The sequence below is a fragment of the Macrobrachium rosenbergii genome, chromosome 3, assembly GCF_040412425.1.
Source record: "Macrobrachium rosenbergii isolate ZJJX-2024 chromosome 3, ASM4041242v1, whole genome shotgun sequence".
Classification (NCBI taxonomy): Eukaryota; Metazoa; Arthropoda; class Malacostraca; order Decapoda; family Palaemonidae; genus Macrobrachium; species Macrobrachium rosenbergii.
In genome coordinates, this window is record NC_089743.1 from 71,295,722 (window position 1) to 71,317,561 (window position 21,840).

At 44.4% G+C, this 21,840-nt stretch overlaps 1 protein-coding gene across 2 annotated transcripts in view; it reads left to right on the forward strand.

Annotated features, from left to right (window-relative positions):
- The first annotated feature begins 259 nt into the window (after nucleotides 1-259).
- The window catches only part of FANCI (Fanconi anemia complementation group I), a 157,822-nt gene continuing 136,241 nt past the window's right edge, over nucleotides 260-21,840 (forward strand). The window contains exon 1 of one of the 2 annotated variants that reach the window (XM_067082174.1): nucleotides 260-693. In XM_067082174.1, coding sequence (XP_066938275.1) covers nucleotides 592-693 — 102 coding nt within the window. In that variant the 5' untranslated portion in view covers nucleotides 260-591. Of the gene's footprint in view, nucleotides 694-1,033; nucleotides 1,160-21,840 lie in introns of those variants that run through there. The other variant, XM_067082181.1, reaches the window with a different exon arrangement.

Here is a 21,840-nt window from a genome sequence, read left to right on the forward strand (position 1 = left end):
TGTGTGTGTGTGTGTGTGTGTGTGTGTGAATATACATAGAGAAAGGGTAGGCCTAAAGCTTTGTTTTCAGCGACCCGATGTGTGAAACAGTCATTTTCACCACAGCTGTTTATCAACCATTTATGACTTATTTTTAATTTATAACATCTCACACGTCTCGAACTCTCGCCATACCCGCGCAATAACTTCTCGCTGCTGGGAAGAAAGGGCGTTGGGTCGGGTATGATACATGAAACATACGTACCGGGGTCTAAGCGATGTCAGGCAGGGCAGCCGATCGGGACCACAGGACTACCCCAAAGCCAAAGCAAAAAGTCCTTCAAAAGAAGGCATCGTGCTTACCCCATACAAAAATGGGAATAAAAGCACGTTAAAAGTAAAAGAAAAAAAAGAAGAAGAATCATCATCGGGAAAATTAATTTTCTACAGGACTCGAGGATATACATCAAGAATGAAGGAAGAAGATAGAGGGATTTGGCGGGAAGACCTGTCAAAACAAGCACAGTGGTTGTACAACTCCCGTTGTGACTCTCTCTCGAGATTCATTTCTTCTTTTGAGCTTAATGAACCCTTATCGAGAACTGTCACACAATGTCTAAGTTACAACAACGTTTCAGGGAACTTATAGAAGGTGCAGAGTGGAAAGAGCTTGAAGATTTGCTTCTCAACACTGAAGAGGAATGGATTTTGGAAGTGAGTTTTTCGAGTTTCGTGAGTCTTAGCCCAGACCAGTTTTAGTCGAGTTCAGGCTCTCTCTCTCTCTCTCTCTCTCTCTCTCTCTCTCTCTCTCTCTCTCTCTCTCTCTCTCTCTCTCTCTCTCTCTCTCTCTCTCTCTCTATATATATATATATATATTACTATATATATATATATATATATATATATATATAACTATATATATATAATGTGTCTGAGTGTGCACGCTCGCATAAGCCTAATCTAGGCCTAATTCGGTCCTGGTCGTTTCATTGAGGCCTAGGCCGTAATTTCCAAAACAACGTAAGACGTTATGTTTATGATATTTACCGTCATTATTTTATGCTTTATTTACACCCCAAGGGGCTGGCACTAAACACGCCCTAAATGACTTAAGGCCGACATGACCGCCTAAGCCTATCAAGTTCGCGTTGCGCATAGCCCACTGTACTGGTCTACACAGGTAAATATTGTTAGTACACACAATGCAAGTTCTTTAGGTAGAACTATAGGCTAGAGCAGCTCTGCATGGGGTAGCTTATTACCGTGGAAATTGACTTTTTCTGTAGTATGTTAGTTGGTTATCGAGAATTTACTGTTTTTTTTTTTAGGCAGTCGACTGTAATGAACTTGTAATTAACCTGTTATTGTACTGGCTATCCTGGAATGCTATTGTGCATGCGCAGTGTTATAGGGGAGCTTTTGGTAAAAAGTGGAGTTTCCTTCACCGTGGGGTCCAGTTAAGTAAAACGACCAGCTAGGTTAGGTTTGGTTAGGGTACGTTAAGTTGGTGTAGTTCCTTTTATAATAGGTTTCCTTAGCAAATCCCTTCTTGAAAATTTGGCTCCCAAGTGACTTAAGTATGCAGGAAGAACCATTCCATAACAATAACATGGCAGTCCAGTCACATTTGGAGTCGTTTCGGCAAAGTAAAGTCATTTTGGGCCGTAAAAGCGCGTTCACGATTACCACAAAATGGAAAAGCCTACGTGTTTAGTACCAGCCCTTGGGGATGTACGTAAAACATGAAATAATAACGGTAAATACCATAAACATAACGGTAAATATCATAAACATAATGTCTTACATTGTTTTGGATGTTACGACCTAAGTGACTTGCGGCTGAAACGACCAGGACTGGTCCAGTCTTTCTCACTTTCACTTTGTTCACTTTGTTTGGTTTTATGTACAGCCCTATGCAGGGATAATTCCCTCTGGGGGGCCCTTGTGCGTTTTCAAAATAAGGTGGTGCTTATATGTTTTATATTTGTCTTTCTGTGTTTTCTCATAAGTATCGTAGCCCCTGCAGGATAAGAGAGTCTTTAGTTCTTTTTTTTTTTTATTTGCTTTCTTCTTTAATTGCATAGATTATTAGCCAAAGCCATGATCTGAATTATTTTTCACCTTTGACACACATTCCTTATATACTGTGCACTTATTGCCATCATATGTTTTATGTTTGATATCACAATGACATTTCTTTACACAATTTTTACACTTGAAGATGTTGCTAGCACATTCCTTTGATTTGTGATTTTCACCACACTGGTAAGCTTGGTCATTTCTACAATTTGCTACGCTGTACCAAATTCTGACATTTTAGCATTGATAGGGCATGTAACAGTCGAATATTTTACCATGACTGCCAGTGTACACAGTTTGTCACCTCTTTTCATAGCTAAGCCTTTCGTATTTGTGGTGTGCATTTGATGATACAGTGTTTATATTTGTCATCTTTGGCTGTCATTTCCTTTACAGTTTTTCAGGTTGTCATTTCAGGAAATGAGGCTACCTATCCATGGATTTTTCTTTACAGTGTTATAAACAATGTCATCTTCATCCTTCGGGACACAGACTACTTTTATTTTTTGGTTTAAGTTTACCCTTCTCGTTTTACTGATATGTTGTTGACATTCTGAATCTCCATTTTGCCTTTTTCTAAAGTTTTCTGTCTGGAAATCTTATAAAATGAGTGTCCATCTCTTGTTGTTTTAACCTGTTCAACTGGCGCGTTATTTTACTCATAATTTGTTGCTTTTCATTAGCTGTTGTGCTCTCTTCATTTGTAGATTTGATCAGAAGCACTTTTTTTGTCTTTAGTGATTTAGCGTAAGTATTGTCCACGTTTGTCATGGTCTTTACATCTTTATCAACATTATCAATCTTGTTTTGGATTTCATCTGTGTTGATCATTACGTCAGTAGTTTTCTGAGCCGAATCCTGAATCAACTTTGTTAATATCTCTGTGTTTTCTTTTATTTCTTCAAGTTCATCTTCAATGAGTTTTTTGTGTGCTCTTTGTTCAGGCCTCTTGCAGTTATCACTACAAGTATGGGTGTGTATCTGACCTCTATGCCTGAGCACTCATAATGAAACCATGCATCACACATTTCACAGCAAGTTCCTTCCTCATCAACTTCCTCAGAGCAATGTCCGCAGGTTGCCGACTCTCGTGATTCGGTTTGACTCATCCTTCTTTAGTATTTGATTTAGTTTTCCATTTTTATGTGCTGCTTCAATAATTTTGAGATAATGTTCATAGGATAGTTTGATATTCCCTTTACTTGATTCAATTTCTACAGTATTTATTTTCTCTTTTTCCCTCCTCCTCCTCATATTCACTTTGAACATTGCGCAAGTCAAGCACTTTTCACAGAGCACTTCACAGACATGTCCTACCTGCACGAAAGCTACTTCATCCACGACTGACCCCACCCAAAACCCCGCGTTCCCAAAGGGTCTCCAACCATGTTGGATAGAAAAGAGATGAGGTTAATAATAATTAACTGACAATAAACAACACCACCTCCTTCTTCAGCAACACTAAAAGTGTAGGAAAAATCAAATTCCAAGGTAATAGTCCATGTAAAGCTATTTTATAGTTTTACCATAATGAGTAATAAAGAATGGTTGAATGTAGACTTGGGGTGTGAACTAGGCCAATCTCAGAAATGGTGTAAATTTTTTAAATTTATCGAATGCTGGGGCAGGCGAGCTCCACCCTAGGCAAGGCAGGTTACGATGCCCTAGGTTAGATTACTTTAGATTAGTATTTTTAAAGTTTCTTGGCAGTTTTTAAAAAATAAACTTAGTATATTTTTACTTGAGGCTGATACCCCTACCACTCCCATGAGCACTGTGTTTAATACCATCCCCATGGGGATAAAGGTATTTTACTTTAAATAAACCATTATAACATTGTGCTCTTGAAAATATTTTTATATAATTAAATGTGATCTTTAAATGTTTCGGGTATTCGTTTTGTTAACAAGTGGGTACTTTTGTAGAAAGTTGAACCCACTCTTAGGCCTATATCATACAGTGTGGGCAACCATAGTGAAAAGTGGGGTTTTTGGGGTAGGGGTGGTAAACATAGTATGATTGATAGTTCCCATTCAGATCAAGATGAGCTCTTGGAATGTTGAACTAATACAGTACCATGCTATATGGTAAGAGCATGTTACCTGAGGTGAGGTTAGGTCAGTTGCTAATAAAACAAACATCAGAAACATCTAAAGCACACATTAACACAGGAAAATGGTAATTTCACACATTAACACATAGGAAAATGATATTTGCAAGTCCAAAATGCAATACAGTAAACCCCCTGTATTTGTGGGGATGTGTTCCAGACCCCTCCCCCCACAAATAGTTAATATCTGCAAATACTTGCAACCCCCCCCCACTAAAAATGTGTATAACTGCCTATCTTAAAAGGTTAAATACCAAATGTATACTTAAAGTACAGTATCAATATCATTTCAAAGTCATCTTAAACTTTAGTACTGTTAAAAATATACACATATGTACTTCTAACCCTTCCAGCCAAATCAGAAAGCGACTGACAACAGAAAAATTATGTTTATTTTTTGCCCTGCAAAGCTGTATTACCTTTACATACTACACATTTTTGAAACGCTATGAACACACACACACACAAAACACACACAAACAGTGTGCATAATGCCAATTGGTTAAAGAGACTCAAATTAGCAACATCTTTTCCTGAGAGAGAGAGAGAGAGAGAGAAGGGTTTAGCTAAGTATCTTTTTATCTATCTATCTATGTATTTCTCACATTCTACTCTTTGGCAAGAGAGAGAGAGAAAGGAAGGAAGAAAAAAAGAGAAATTGATTTGATCTTGTTGTGGCAACATCTATCTACCCTTGGTCAGAAATGTCATGTAATTTGACAGGTTCACCCTCCCCCCTGAGCTCCAAGACCCGTGAAAAGATCGGGGTTGAAATTTGTTTGTTAAAAATTTTTTGTAACTTATTATAGAAATGCATAAATGCTGTAATTACAGTATATTATTATTATTATTATTATTATTATTATTATTATTATTATTATTACCATATCTTAATCTTATTAACATTTGAAAATTAGTACATATTATTAGGTAATTCATTTATTTATCATGCAAAACAAATAAACATACCATAAAAATTCTCTCATCTCAGAGAGAGAGAGAGAGAGAGAGAGAGAGAGAGAGAGAGAGAGAGAGAGAGATAAACGGGTCCCCCTGAATGGAGGGAGGAAACCAGTTTTTTACTGTTTCTCTTTGTCTTTGAGTTCTGTATTATTTCACCTTATATATTATTTCATCTTACAGTATTATTATTATTATTATTATTATTATTATTATTATTATTGTATAATCTTATTAAGCTTAATATTTGAAAATTAGTAAAAAATTTTTTTATCATAAAAATGTATTTAGTAATAAAAATAACATCAAAATACACTAATTAGTGAATATTTCTCTATGAAAAAGTCCGCAAACCGTGAGAATGCGAATACAGGGGTTTACTGCATGGTTTCAAGTAAAATTTTACTAGAATAAATATTACAACAAAAAAGAGGATAAATATATAGGTAACAGTAAATCTGCAATAGATTTGAGTATGCTTTTTGTATGAAGTTTCTCTAGGAGACCAATGAGCACAGCATAAAAACTCCAGTGTTGAGTTTTGGTAGGAATGTAAAATAACAAAAACATACTTGTACCCCTGTGTCTGGAGTCTCTACTATAGAACTATGGTAAAGTTTGGTATTTTATTTTAGTACCAGTTTTATTGCACTGATTTCCAGTCCCCTTCATATGCTTATTACAAAAAGCATACCAAAATCCATCACAAATTTACTGTCATCAAGATACTTCCTGTCTTTGCTATGTTTCAAGGTTCATACTGTGGGGCTGGTACTAAACATGGCAATCATGAGAGTGGGGCTGGTAATAAAGTAGAGATTTACCATAAGGTTTTTACTAGTATATTTTGTTATGTATGCAAATTATAAGCAACTTTAGGTGAGATATTTTTAGTTAAAGTTACTAATATGCATTTTGCACAGTGGATGCTTGAGAAGGTTTAAGATCAGGTCAGGTTAAGATGGATGGGGAGTGTGGTGCCTGGCACCCTAGATTAGGCTAGGTTCAGATGTACAGTATTCCTATTTAATTATGATTTGTGGCTGATTTTCATGTTTTTAACAATTTAAAGAAGAAATTTTGTAGAAACTTCATAAGCTGAGTTTGCTGAGTTAAGGCAGAGCCAGGAAGGGGAGTAGCAAAGCCAGAATCTTTTGAAACTCTGTGAAATTATCGGTGAAAATTTGTTCCAGTGGAAATAAACCATGACATTTTATATAGGGACATCCTTCAGCATGAGCTGAGACAGTCATTGAACTTGGTAACAAGGTTGTTAACTTGTGGTTACGGAAGAGTAAGTTGGTAATTCCCCTCACTCACCTGTAGTCACTAGTCACTTTTTCTTTGGCCATTGTCATGTAAGGATGTATTGCTGTGCTCCTGAAGTTTTTTAAGGTAGTGTATTTTTCAGTTAAAGTTACTAATATGCATTTTGCACAATGGATGCTTGAGAATGCTCGAGATCAGGTTAAGATGGATGGAGAGTGTGGTTCCTTCATCCTTCTATTTTTATACTAAATGGCACAACAGGTAGCTCTGGAGTTTCATCCTTCTCCATGGTTGCTTTGGTTTAAGCACGAACAAAGGCTTCTTTCCATGAAGACAACCTCAAACCTTACGTTTTTATTACCATTTTGCCATAATCAAGAGCAGATTGATTTCTTCTTTTCTCTGGTGAAATCTAGGACTTCTCATGTGTCCATGTGTCCATGCCGAGTAATATCTAGACCTGCAAGCTCTGTGGTTCGAGGTCCTAAGGGATATTTTCCTTTGGTTAAACTTTGGATCCCGCTGCTCGTAGCTTGGTTTCTCTTGGCTTTGAGAGTTTTGGCATTTCACGACGATGTTTTCCAGCCTCTCCCTTGACGAGAGGGTTCTCTCTTTGCTCTCCATAGGAGTTCTCAGATACTTTCATCCCTTGAGTGGTTGTCTACAAGACTAGAATTGTCTCCAATTATTGGTGTTGGAGATGAAGTTTCTCTCGGGTCAGAGGTGCTTGTCAGCTAGTTGCAGTGTTTTTCTCACCTACCTTTGCTGTGAAAGCCTCGCTCTGCCTTGGCTTTTGGAAGACATGGTCAGCCTTAGACCAGGGTTTGATTCTTGGAGCAGATCCTTCCTTTTTGAGGGAGGTCTTTTGTACTCCTGAGAAGCTATAACAGTCTGTTGGTACTAGTCTTTTTATGGGTTGTCGGGCATAGGTCTGAACCCAGAGACTGTTTCTTATTTAGCCTTGACATTGGCATAGCTACAGTTCATGTCAAGTCATCTGGGCTGTCAGATGTATGGCACCCGGGAAGATGAAGATCTGTTTCGAATTGTCTCAAATTTTGTAACGAGATTTAGAACTCTCTGTCACGTCAGTTCAGATCTGTCTGTTATCCCCAAAGAAAGATTTTCAGTAGTGACTTGAAAGATACTACAGGCAGTCCTTGGTTATTGGGGGGGAGGGGTGTTCCATTCCGACGGCGTGACAATAAGCGAAAATTGCCGTTAACCAAAAACGGCAATTTTCGCCACTTATTGGCGCTGATAACTGGGTATTGGTGCCAGTACCCAATTATCGGCACCGGTAAGTGGAAATCATCAATTTTCGTCTCTAGACAAGCCCCATAAAAACAGATCGCCAATAACTGGGGACTGCTTGTACTGAGTTCTGTTTGAGTGCTGCAGTAGTGTATTGAAGGAGCTCAACACCTCAAATTTGTATGTTGACAACTCTTTGGTTAGAATTAACAGAGCTAAGGAGGGAGTTTTCAAGGCACATATTTCACCTGGCTCTGTAAGTTGATCCAGGGTCATTGTCTCATCCAGTGTGGAAGGAGAATTACAGCCTGGACGAGAACTCGATAATAGGGGCATCACTGCATACTTCGCTTTCAGTAGGAACCTATCGGCTATCAGGTGCTATGTGCAGAGAGGTGATCAAGTCTGATCACTTGCATGATATTTTATCTGCAGAATGTTGCCCACTACCCTTGGATGTGGTTTCTTTGGACCAGTGGTGGCTGCTTAACAAGTTGGATAGCAAGTCCAGCTCCTTTTGGGACAGGTAGCACCTCATCTAGGTATCCGGTTGGCAGGAGACAGAATAGGAGTGACTCCTCCCTCTCTTTTCCTTCCTTCCTCTCAGGTAAATGGAGAGTCAGAGTGCCATTCTGTATACGAGCTGGACAGAGATGAGTGCAGGTTAGCTATCTGGCTAAGCACCAGTCTTTTCATTTGCAATGAAGGGATGTAAATTCCCCTCTCTTGGGAAGGAGAGAGGAGGACAGACATTAAAACAAACTCTATTATCTTATTTGCCTGTTGTATTATCCCTGACACTTCAGTATAGCTTCTAACAGCCTGATTGGGTAATGGCATACAAACGCTCTACTTAATGGTCCAGAAGTCTAACAGCTGCTACAGCCCATATGTGTCATATGTTAGAGGTGCAGGGTCCCTTCCTCTGTTCCTAAACAGATTAGGAAGGTAGCACCCCAGGTTGGGCAAAACCTACCAATCGGTTCAGGGAGTACCTAGAATCCTCCCACCAATGGGTAATTGTCCTATGTAAAGAGCAAAGGTTTGTGTCTATTTAGTAACAAATACAGTACATGTGAGTTTTAAAGTAATTTTTTTTATGTCGATATTACAAGCTAATAGCTTTCTACGGCAGTCTAATAGAAATTCTTCAGATTTTGCTGTGCGTCTTTTGGTGACGGGTCCCACCTACTTTCCGGGACTGTATTCAAATTTGCATCAGTTCATTTTCTTTGACTCAATTAACAAGGTCTTGATCCCATCTTTTGGATTTTTGTCCTGTATTTTTTGGTAGAAGTATTCTCTTTCATTTTATTGTGGTGACTTTTCCTATCTTAGTATTGTTGAACTTTGTATGTCCAAGAACACTCTTCATTCGTTTTTGCCGTGCAAATTGAAACTATTAGTGACCTCTGGTTCTTATACTACGGTTCAAGTGCTGCAGGGAATGTAGTATTTCTCAACAATTGGAACTTAAAGGGAGGGCCTAATTCCTTTTTGGTAAGAAAAAGGAGGGCTGCCCTTAGGTTAATGTTGTTTTGCACCTTTGCTGGCGCTAGTTATTCCCGTTGATCCCCAGAGCTTTTTATTAGTCTCATAGCTAGATTTGATAACAATTTTGAATTCTGGTAATCTAGTGGTTAGCTCCGGTTTTGTATTGAAAACGGCACCAAGTGTCAGTGCGTCCAGTGACAGTGTTGTAGTGTTGAGAGGTGGCTGTCTGTCCCCTTGTTCTTTTCATGGGAGGGCAGGAGGGTCAAGAGCCAGTGGGGGTTTTGCTGCTTTGATCCCAGGATATGACAAGTGCAGTGAAAAGTGCTTCTTGTCTGTTGTCTTCAGAAGACTTTCCCGGAGTGCTTTTCGGGATAAGACAATTCGATGAAGAAGCTCTCCTCCTTCTGTCAAGAGATAGGATATTAGGCTTCCCTGATTTCGCCCGTTCCTCCTGCTACCAGGCTTGTCTCAACCTTCTATAGGTCTTTCGGGTCATGAGTGTCCATTTTTGTCTTTAAGAGGTTTTTGTAAATCCATAAGTGTGCTCTCAGCTCAAGACATCCCCTGTAGTTTCCTGTTCAGTTTGCACCCAACCATGGAGGTGTGAAATGTTAGGCACCGTTTCTGCGCCAAATTCTGATACCCGTGGCTCAGTTTCAGGTCGTTCTCGCCCCTTCAGGGCATTTTGGTGCCAACTGAAAATGGGGGACAATTTGGGCATTCAGTGCCAACTGTTAGGCGTTCAAGTGCCAACTGTGGGTGCCAGTGATATCACAGTCAAAAGTGGGAGTGCTCGGCCTCTTCCTTCTTCGTGCTAAGAAGGTTCTGGAGTCGATTAAGTGTCAGCTTGAGGAACTCGAGCTTTAAAAAACTCATTTCCAAGGGTGAGGACCAGCAAGATATTGCTCTAGGTCCTGCTAAGATTCTCTCTGGGAATTTTCCAGAATTCTTGGAAGGCTCCTGTTTCCCCAACCTGTTGTTTCGAAAGGAGGTGAGTGGGACCTGCTCCCTAGTGCCCCTTCAAGCAGTTTGTTACAACTTACCCGTTAGTTACATATAGCTGCTTTGGCGTCAGCGATCAAATTTGTGTTCAGTGACAGGGAGGCGGAGAGTGTCAGTTCGTTCCAGTTGGAGTTTTTCCCCGCCTAACAGGTTGCTGCGTTTTGTCAACTCTTCTAGACCTCCTTGAAGGTTTGTTGTTTTGCGTCTGCTTTCTCTTAGTTAGAAATGTCTGATTCTAAGAAGCAAAGGCTGCAAAACCAGGCTTCTGGAGGACCCTCTTCTTGTTTTTCATGCCAAAAGTGTTCTGCTGAAGCTTTAGGCAGAACCTGACTGAGTGCTTTCATGAATAAGTTAGAGAAGACTAGGATCTCATTCTAGGTCTTCGATGTCAGGAGAGGGAGTCCTCCCCTGTCAGTTTTACCTGCGACACCGTTTCATCCTGATACCTGCTCCTTTGGCGTCTACCATGCAGAAAATGGGAGACAATTTGCCTGTGACTCCAAGTGTTGTGCCCTGTAGCGCCTGTTGTGGAGGAGGTGGCTCCAGCTTTCAAGATGGTCTAGGCCTCAACAGCTTGTGATTGGCCAGGTGCGCCCGTTTGGACTCGATTTACAACTTTTGTCCCTAAAAATCATAGTCTCTTCTTTGGCTCTCTCCTAGAGGATGGCGTTTTTATGCTTCAGCCTTTGAAGCGCCACCTCCATCGCCTCGAAGAGAGAAGTCCTGGAGGATCCTGCCCCTTCCTGTAGCGGGCAGAACGGAGAGGTCTTCTTCGTCGGACCTCATTCGTTTTAGCGCCACCTTTAAGGCTGCTGTGCCGACTCCTGTGCGCTCCCTTCGCTGTTCAGTTTCTGCGCCTGCTCTTCGTTGACCACAACAACAAGTGGCGCCCTTCCGTCTGGACTCGATTTCTGCCGCTCCGGTAGCGTCTCTTCTTTGGCGCCTCCTGTGATGCACTCTGCCGTTTTCAGTGACTCCCGGTGGCAGCTCCGTAACTCGTTGGCGCCACCTTTAGTTGCTGTACCGACTGCTCCTCCTTTGCAGCCTTTGGTTGCCTGTACCGATGGCCTCAACTCCCTCAACAGGCTCAATCTCTTTGGGTGACACAAAGAATATGTCACTAGCCTCCCAGTCCCTGTTCGTGTAACTCAAGTCTCAGTTCAAGGGGACTTGGATGAAGATGTTGTCAGCTGGACTTATCCCAGTATCTGACGAACTCCTCTCGGACTTAGAGGAGCAGTGTAAGGAGGAGAAATCTCATAGCTCTCTTCCTACAAAGAAGCTCTTGAAGTTCTTTATTGAGAACTTCCTGATTCGTTCTGCGCCTCGGCTCCTCGTCTCCTGGGTCCCAGTACAAGAGGACAAAGGCTTCTGTTTTTCTTAGGACTTTGCAAACTTGTCCTGTCCGTCTAGAAGGCCTTAAGAAGATGGGTGCTTGGCTGGCCAAGAAGAGGGAACTTGGGAAAAACGTCTTCTGTCTTCCCCCTTCTGCGTCGTTCCTTCCCGTAACCGGGTTGAGTATGAGACTGAAATGTTTCCGGTTTGGCTGCCTCGGCGCGAAGTTTTACCAGTCTCGTGGATGCCAATAGGAGGACCGCACTTAATTCTCGAAGGTATTCTTTACGTCCTCGAACTGGATCAAGTTTTCAAGAGCGTATTTGTACTCTTGAGATTGTGAGCTTCCTGGACTGGGCGATGCGGCCTTAGCCAGGAAGATTAAAGAGACTGATCTTCCTTCGAGCTCTTGGATGATGGGTAGGAGTAGTGGACTGCATCGATAGGGCATCTCGTGACGGTGCAGTAGAACTGGCCTCTTTATTTACGACAGGGTTCTCAAAAGAGGCAACTGTGGTGCTCCTTTTTAGCAAAGGTGTTTCTTCAAACCAGAGTCGGCTCTCTTGTTTTCTCCTTTGGACAAGGCTCATCTGTTTTCATAAAGGTTGGTTGCTGTAATTTCCCAGGCATTAGCTCAGAAGTCAACCAGGATCTTTTGTTACTTGGTCTGCCCAAAGGCGAAGAGACCTGTGCTTTCTACCGCTCCTGTGCGGTGTTTCGTCCCCTGCTGACTGTTTGGACAGTATAGAGACCCTCTAAGACATGTTTTGGCTTGGGGCCAGAGGGAAAGGCAAAGCCAGCCCTAGAACCTCGGGCCCGAAAGAAATGAACCTTTTGTCCTCCATTCAGCTGTAGGAGCCAGACTGCAAAGTTCTGGCAAGAGTGGCAACAGATCTCAGCAGACCCTTGGAGCGATCAAGTTTTAAAGGAAGGATATGCCCATCCCTTCCTTTCCGAAGCCCCTCGCTAGTGGAGGCTCCGGTTTCTTTACAGGCGTGCTCGCACAACTCCGAAGCAGAGGCGCCCTTAGCTCAGAAGTCGAGCCATGCTGGAGAGGCGATAGAACTGCTTCATGCCCCTCTATCTCAGGTTTCTACAATCGTCTGTTCTGGTTGCGAAAGCCTCAGGGGATGGGAGACCCATCCTGGACGTGGAGTGCATTGAATGTCTTCATTCCAGAAGACAAAATTCTCGATGGAACAACTCCAGTCGGTCTTGGCGTCTTTACATCAGAGTTGGATGGTTTCTATAGACCTCCAGACAACTTGCATTTTCACGTCGATACATCCAGATTCAAGGAAGTTCCTGAGGTTCGTCTTGAGGGACAGGTGTATCAGTTCCGTTCCCTCTGCTTGACCCTACAGCCCATAAGTTTTCACAAGGATCTATGTTGTCAGTAGCCAGACACCTTCACCTGGAAGGAATTCAGTTTCCATGTGCCCCCTCGACGATTGGCTGCTCAAGCTGCGTCGAGGAGAGCTGTTTGGAGGACCTATCAAGACTCTTCAGTTGACAAGTCACTAGGCCTCATTATCTCGAGAAGAAGTCTTGCCATACTCCCCAGTCGGCAGATTGTCTATTTGGGGGTGAGTCTGGACTCTCCAGACTTTTCAGGCTTTTCTGTCAACCAACGGATAGCCTCAGGCCTGCAGAAGATCGACGACTTTCTGCAGAGGAAGTTTGTTCCGCGAACGAGTGGATGAGCCTGCGGTAGAACCTTGGCTTCCAGTGGAGAAGTTTGGCAAGACTGGAAGCAAACCTGAGACCACTGCAGTTTTTATCTGCAAGTGGCCCAGAAACCAGTTCGGACTCCTTCACATTCGCCATCTCGGAAAAGATAAAGGAGGTGCCTCCGTTGGTGGAGAGTCAGAAGGAAGACTGACACAAGGACTTCCTCTTCGGCTTCGAACCCAGACCTAACTCTTTTTCCGGCGCCTCGGACAGGGCTGAGGCGACTATGGGGACAAAAGTTCGGGCCAGTGGCAAAGAAGAGAGAAACTGGCATATAAGCCGAAAAAGAACTAAAAAGTGATTCACTTAGCCCTGTTGGCTTTTCAAAAAGTGGAAGGCAAATGTGTCTTGGTCAGGCGGACAACACGACATCTCTGCATACATTCCGAAAACAGAGGGCACTCACTCGTGGTCCCCTCTCACGAGACCCTTGAGGGGACTTCTAGTTTAGACGGAGAGATGGACCAGACTAGTAACGAGATTATCAAGGGGAGAAAAATGTTAGCGGCCCGGACCTTCTCAGCAGAAAGAACCAGGTCTTGTCCAGCGAGTGGACTTTGCATCCCCTAGTTTGCAAGAGCTATGGAAGATATGGGGACGCCCGCTCATAGATCTCTTTTGCAACCGACAAAACATTTCGGCTGCCCTTTGCTCTCAGTTCCAGACAACAAAGCGGTTTCGTGGATGCAATGTTCATGGACTGGTCGGACCTGACCTGTATGCCTTTCCCCGTTCAAGATCCTGCGGCGGAAGTAATCTCGAAGTTCTCAAGCCATCGAAGCGTAAGGATGACTCTGGTGGCTCCACGTCACACGTCCCAGGGGTGGTTCCTGGACCTTTCTAAACCTACTGTCAGACTTTCCGAGACTACTGCCCAGAGACCAGATTTACTCAGACAGCCGCACTTTCAGAGGTTCCACCAAAACTTGTCAGCTCTTCATCTTGTCGCCTGCAGACTGTCAGGAGACTCATCAGAAAGAGGCTTTTCAAGAGAGGCTTCTGATATCAGCCCAAAAAGAGAAATCCTCGACAATGTTTACCAGGCTAAGTGGACACAGTTTAGGTCCTGTGTGCCGAAGAGAAGGTGTCTTCTTCTTGGCGTCTATAGCCCAGATGGCGATTTTCTCTTGTTCCTCCACAGAGAAAAAAGCTTACTGTGTCTACCATTAAAGGTATAGAGCCATGTTGGCTTCAGTCTTTACGACATAGGGGTCTTGAAGTGTCTTTGAGTCAAGACCTTTCAGATCTGATTAGATCATTTTAATACGTCAAAGAGGACCATTTAATACGAAAGAGACCAGTGGCGTGGAATCTTGACGTAGTGCTGAGATGGTTCACGGTCTCCAGTCCTTTGAACCGATGGCGGACATCTCTAAAGGATCTCACAGAAAAGACTCTTTTCTTGGTAGCTCTGGCTGCAGCCAGGAGAGTAAGTGAGCTACATGCGATTGACAAAAGAGTAGGCTTTGCTAAGGGAAGGCAGTATGTATGTCTACTCTTGGTTTCTTAGCCAAGAACGAAGACCCGTCAAGACCTTTGGCCAAGAGAGTTTGAGAGTAAGGACCTTTCCCCAATTGGTCGGTCCGAAGAACCGAAGGTACCTCTGCCTGTGAGCTCTCAAGTTCTACGTTCAGAGAACGAAGAAGCTCAGAGGTCCCAATGACCACCTCTGGTGCTTTCCGGTTAGAGATCCTTGAGGCCACTCTCTAGAATGCCCTTTCTTTCTTTTTGAGAAGCCTGATAAAGAAGCTCATGAGCAGTGTGTTGACTTTCGGAGATGAGTATTCTTAAAGTAAAGCGCATGAGATTAGAGCAGTTTCAACTTCTGTAGCCTTTAGCAGAAACTTATCTGTGAAGGACTTGGTTAAGTCCACCTTGAGATGCAAGTCAGTGTTTGTATTGCATTATTTAGTGGACGTGCAAACTGTTTTGAAGAGTGCATTACGCTGGGGCCCCTTTATTGCGACGACACGGTGTTGGGGAGGGTGAAAAGGAGTCCGCCTCCTTAACTAACATTTTCACCTTGGTGTTGGGGTTGTTGTTTTTGAAGGTTGTCTGGAGATACATGATGTGTTAGTATCTTCCAGTTTTTTAATCTTTGGTATTGGTTTTGGTAATGTTAGGTGATCCCTCGTTTTGTTGTTTGTTGTACTCGCCTAATCAAGGGCATCAGACTTGTCCGTGCGCAGCCATGTTCTCTCTGGCAGGTACTGTTTTTTTATTGTGTCCGACACACGGATCCCTATATATCCTCTCGGCACAATATAAAGGCCAGCAGACTACAGAGGCAGTAACCACTGAGTCAGCTACCCAAAAGTAAGGAACCTATGTCTAACTTGTTGCAAGTAGATAATTCCAAAATGATTTATTAGCTGCCAGTGCCCCACCTCCTCAAAAGTGCCAATCAGCTATATGTAACTACGGGTAAGTTGTATAAGTGAAAATGACATTTTTATGATAAAATAACGTTTCACTTTATACTTACCCGTAGTTACATAATCATAACCCACCTCCTCCCCTGCTGGGCAGTTGGGCAAAAACTTATGAAAGTGTTCTTGGGGCGGTTCCCGATACCCCATAGAGGCGGGGTAGGGGATCACCTTTTAACGATAGCGCTAGCGGCGAATTTGAATACTGCCGTGGCGTCAAAGACGACAGCTATATGTAACTACCGGGTAAGTATAAGTGAAGCGTTATTTTATCATAAAATTTCATATTTTTTTTTATATGGAAACTTACCAAACAATTACATAATGTGGCTTTCTACGACGATCTAATGAAATTCAGATTTTTGGGTGGTGCTGCCATCATGGATTTAGGTGAGAGGTCCACCACTTCCGGGACTGATAGGTACAATCAGCATAGAGCATCAGTTCATTTTCTGCCGGCTCTCAATTAACATCAGCAGTCTTGTGCAGTTGCTGCTTCATCTTTTGGATTTTTGTCATAATTTTTGGTGAGTATTCTCTTTCGTTTTGTTCCTCTCCAGAAGTTGCAAATTAAACTGATAAGTGACCTCTGGTTGCATGCTAAGTGTGTGTCAGAGTGTGAGGGGCAGGAATGTAGTAAGAGAGCTTACATGTCCGAGTGTCAGGATTGGGAGAGATGGTAAGAGAAGGCCTTGAATCCCGTCTTAACAGCTTAGACCGAGATCAGAAAAGGAGGGCTGCCCTTAGGGCCAATAATAGAGCTAGTCCTGCACCTTTACTCCACACTCCTTTACCAGGTTCCCATGCTTCTGATCCCAACGCTGTTGCCAGTCTCATAGCAAGATTTGATAACAATTTTGAATTATTGGCTAATACTGTTATGAAAATTAGCTCCCTCTTCAGGGATTTTGTATTGAAAACGGCACCAAGTGTCATTGTTGCGTCCAGTGACAGTGTTGTGAGTGTTGAGGAGGTGGCTGTCTGTCCCCTTGTTCTCCTAGCGACACCTGGGAGGAGACATACCGGAGGTCCAAGGGAGGCCAGTGGGGTTTGCTGCTGCACAATCCCAGGATATGACAGAGTGCCAGTGAAAAGTGCTTCTTGTCTGTTGTCAGATTCAGAAGACTTTCCCGGACGTGAGGCGTCAGCGGCATCGATCTTCTGTCTCTCGGCCTTTTGATAAGACAATTCGATGTGGCAGACAGCTCTCCTCCTTCTGTCAAGAGATATAAGGAGGGTAGTATTAGTCAGCTTCCTGCAGTTTCGCCGTTCCTCCTGCTACCACTTCTGCTTGTCATCAACCTTCTTGGGATAGTCCACGACCTCTTTCGGGTCATGAGTGTCCATTTTTGTCTTTAAGTGGCATGATACTTTGAGTAAGCGCCCATAACCATCTGCTAAGTGTGCTCTCAGCTCGGAGCATCCCCCCCTCCCCATTTCGGCTAAGCTTGGTTCCAGCAACCCGCACTTGGCGCCAGGTGTGAAATGTTCGGCACCAACATTTGGGTGCTTAACGCCAAATTCTGAACGCTTGACACCAAATTCCGGACGCTCAGTGCCAACTTCAGGGCGTTCTGCGCCAACTTCAGGGCATTTGGTGCCAACTGTGGAGCATTCGGCGCCAACTTTGGAGCATTCAGTGCCAACTGTGGAGCGTTCAGTGCCAACTGTGGAGTGCTTGGCGCCAATAAGGGTGCTCAGCGTCAAAAGTGGGGTGCTCGGCCCCTCTTCCTTCTTCATCAGCTCAAGAAGGTTCTGCTTTAGTCCCGATTAAGTGTCAACTTGAGGAACTTATAGGCTTTTTTAAAAGAAACTCATTTCCAAGAGGGTGAGGACAAACTAGAACAAGATATTGCTCCTTCGTCTTATTATTAGTCGTTGCTAAGATTCTCTCTGGCGAATTTTCCAGAATTCTTCGAGCCTGCTGCTCCTGTTTCCCCAGCCTCGACATTTCTTATGAGGAAACGGACTGCTGACGTCGTTTGCCTTTCCAACCTAGTGCTTTCCTCTTCCTGAAAGCAAGTTTTCACTTATACAACTTACCCGTTAGTTACATATAGCTGTCGTCTTTGACGTCACGGCGGTATTTCAAATTTAGCGCTAAGCGCTAATAATCTGACAGGTGATCCCCTACCCCGCCCTCTATCGAGATCGGGAACGTTCAAGTTCAAACACGTCATTAGTTTTTGCATTTGAACCCGTATCTGCAGGTTCCATGCATAGTAGTATTGTCAACAATTGAACTTGTAGCTCCTTTTTTTTTTTGGTAAATTACTCGTTTTGTTGTTTTTGGCGCTGGTTATTGCTTTGATCTTAGTTAGACTATTATGTCACAGTTCAGGTTCTAGTGGTATCGGTTTTTGCAACAAAGGCTGCAAAGCCAGGCTTGATAGCGTAGTTTAGACCCTCACACTTCTTGTTTTTCATGCGGGCAAAGAGTGTTCTGCTGACTTGACTTGTAATGAGCGTGAACTACTAACTTTGTCTGACTGGAGTGCTTTGAAAGTACATGAATAGTTAGAGAAAGATAGGATAAGGAGAGGCCTCTTCTAGGTCTTGAGGTCAGGAGGTAGTCAAGAGGTTTTAAATAAGTCCTTTAACCCTGCTCCTGTGGTTCCTGTAGTTTTACCTGCCCCGGACACGTTTCTCCCAATCCTGATACCGTGTCAGTCCTTACTGCTTTATGTCTACCATGCAGAAAATGGAGACAATTTGCAGCAGTTAGTAGACCGCAGTGATAGTGCAAGTGTTGTGCCTGTGAAGTGTTGTGGAGGAGGTAGCTTCTCGGCCCATTCACGCTCCCAGGTCTAGGCCCTGTCAGTGTCCCCCAGGTTCAGGGAGAAGGCATGCGAAAAGCCGAAAGGAGGGTGAGTGGGACCTGCTCCCGAGCAGTTGCCCCTCAAGCAGTCCTGTGTTGCGCTGCCCAGGCTGCTGGCCCTCACCACCGAAAGGTGAGGAGGCGGATAGTGTCTAGTGGCTCCAGTTGGGTTCCTCTCCTCCTAGAGGTTAGGCGTTTCGCTATGCTTCCAGACCTTTGAAGAGGTCGTCAGCTGTCTCCATCGAAAATACCTAAGAAGAAAGTGCTTCTGGAGGATCCTGCCCCTTCCTGTGGCTTTTGGGCAGAACCGGAGAGGTCTTCTTACGTCGGACTAAATCATTCGTTTTATTTAAGCCTCCTTATAAGGAAGTTGCAGCTGAGAGGTCTGCTTCGTTGGCGTAGCGACTCTGGCTCTCCCTTCCAGCTGTTCCAGTTTCTGTGCCGCCTGCTCCAGCATTCGATGGACCACAACAGCAAGTGATTGGCTGGAATCAGCGCCCGTCTGGACTCGATTTTAAAGCTTTTGTCAAAGTCAAGTCTCTTCTTTAGCGCCTCCTGTGATGCCAGCGGCGCCTCGACTCCTCTCAGTGGCTCCCGGTAGCTGCGCTACGCCTCGTTAGCGCCACCTTTTGGTTTAACTGTACCAACTGCTCCTCCTTTGGCGCCACCTTTGGTTTGCTGTCATGCCGGCTGCCTCAATGGCTCCTCAACAGGCTCAAGCTCTTTCGGTGACACAGCAAAGTATGTCACGAGCCTCCAGTCCTGTTCGTGTAACTCAGGCTTCAGTTCAAGGGATTTGGATGAAAGGCGTGGTCAGCTGAACTTGTCCCCAGTATCTGTCCTGGTCTCGGACTTAGAGGGCAGTGTAAGGAGGGAGAGAATCGCCGCCCACTCTCTTCTTACAAAGAAGCTCTTGAAGTTCTTCATTGAGAACTTCCTGATTCGTTCTGCAAGCCTGCGGCTCCTCCGTCTCTGGGTCCCAGTACAAGAGGGACAAGGCTTCTGTTTTTCTTGGGACTTGTGAAACTTGTCTGTCGTCTCGCGAAGGGCCTTAAGAAGATGGGTGCTTGGCTGGCCAAGAAGAGAGGCAGGAAGACGTTTTCTGCCTGCCTCCTTCTCAAATGCGTTCCTTCCGTAACCGGGTTAGTGCAGACTGAAATATGTTTCCCTAGGTTTGGCTGCCTCGGCGGGAGATTTCTCAGTCTAGTGGGTGCCAGTAGGGCCGCGCCAATTCTGCGAAGGTATTCTTTCGTCCTCGGGAAATGGATCAAAGTTCTCAAGAGCGTGTTTACATTACTCTTGAGATAGTGAGCTTCCTGGACTGGGCGGTGCGGCCTTAGCCAGGAAGATTAAGGGATTTTGATCTTCCTTCAGGCTCTTGGATGATGTGGTAGGAGTTGTGGACTGCATCGATAGGGGCATCTGCTGACGTGCAGTGGAACTTGCCTCTTTATTTCTGACAAGGAGTTCTTAAAAGAGCAACTGTGGTGCTCCTTTTTAGCTAAAGGCATTTCATCAAACCAGAAGTCGGCTCTCCTGTTTTCTCCTTTGGACAAATTGCATCTGTTTCCGCAGGGGTGGTGGCTGTAATTTCCCAGGCGTTGCTCAGAAAGTCAACCCAGGATCTTTTGTTGCAGTCTGCCAGAGAGGCGAAGAGACCTGTGCTTTCTACCCACGGCTCCTGTGCGCGATGTTTCGTCTCCTGCTGACACGTTTGGTCAGTATAAGGGAGATCTCTAGACATGTGTTTAGGGGCCAGAGGAAAGGAAAAGCCACGCCTAGAACCCGGCGGGCCCGAGAAAGAAGTGGTCCCTTTTGTCACTCCATTCAGCAGTAGGAGCCAGACTTCAAGGTTCTGGCAAAGGTAACGCGGATCTCAGCAGACCCTTGGACGATCAAGTTTTAAGGAAGGATATGCCATCCCCTTCCTTTCCAAACCTCCTGATGGAGGCTCCAGTATCTTTGATACTTGCACAACTCCAGCGAAAGCGAGGCGCCCTTAGCTCAGAAGTCCGAGCCATGCTGGAGAGAAGGGGCGATAGAACTGCTTCATGCCCTCTATCTCAGGATTCTACAATCGTCTGTTCCTGGATTCACGAAAAGCCTCAGGGGATGGAGACCCATACTGGGCCGTGAGTGCATTGAGATGTCTTCATTCAGAGAAGGCGAAGTTTTGATGGAACAAACGTAGTCGGTCTTAGGCGTCTTTACATCAGGGATTGGATGGTTTCTATAGACCTCCAAGTACACAACTTTTTTTCGTTCAATACACCCAGATTCGAGAAGTTCTGGTTCGTCTTGAGGGACAGGTGTATCAGTTCCGTGCCCCCTCTGCTTGGCCCCATAAGTTTCACAGGATCCTGTTATCAGTAGCCAGACACCTTCACCCTGGAAGGAATCAAAGGTATCTATGCCCTCGACGATTGGCTTCTCAAAAGCGGCGTCGAGGGAGAGCTGCTATGGAGGACCTCTCAAAGACTCTTCAGTTGACAAAGTCACTAGGCCTCATTGTCTACAGAGAAGAAGTCTTGCCATACTCCAGTCAGCAGATTGTCTATTTGGGAGTGAGTCTGGGCTCTCAGACTTTTCAGGCTTTTCTGTCAGTCAGCGGATAGCCTCAGGCCTGCAGAAGATCGCGACTTTCTGCAGAGGAAGGGGTATTCGCATGACCGAGTGGATGAGCCTCGTGGGAACCTTAGCTTCAGTGGAGAAGTTTGTAAGACTGGGCGCTTGACCTGAGGCCACTGCAGTTTTATCTGCAGGAGAAGTGGCCCAGGAAACAGTTCCCGGACTCCTTCAACTTGGCCATCTCCCGGACGAGATAAAGGAGTGCCTCCATTGAGTGGAGGTCAGAAGGAAGACTGACACAAGGCTTCCTCTTCAGCTTCGAACCCAGACCTAACTTTGTTTTCCGGCGCCTTGGACAAAGGGCTGGGGCGCGACTATGGGGGGCGAAGTTTGGGCCAGTGGCAAAGAAGAGAGAAACTGGCATATAAACCGAAAGGAACTAAAGTGATTCACTTAGCTCTGTTGGCTTTTCAACAAAGTGGAAGGCAAATGTGTCTTGGTCAGAGCGGACAACACGACCGCTCTGGCATACATTCGAAAACAGGAGGCACTCACTCATGGTCCCTTCTGAGACCGCGAGGGTACTAGTTTAGGGCGGGAGATCGGGACAGACTAGTAGCTTGAGATTCATCAAGGGAAAGAAATGGCGGCGGACCTTCTCAGCAGAAAGAACCAGGTCTTGTCCAGCAGTGGACTTTACATTCCCCTAGTTTGCGGGAGCTATGGAAAGGTATGGGGGCGTCCGCTCATAGATCTCTTACGCAACCGACCAAAGCGGCTCGGCTGCCCCTTTACCTCTCCGGTTCGGACCG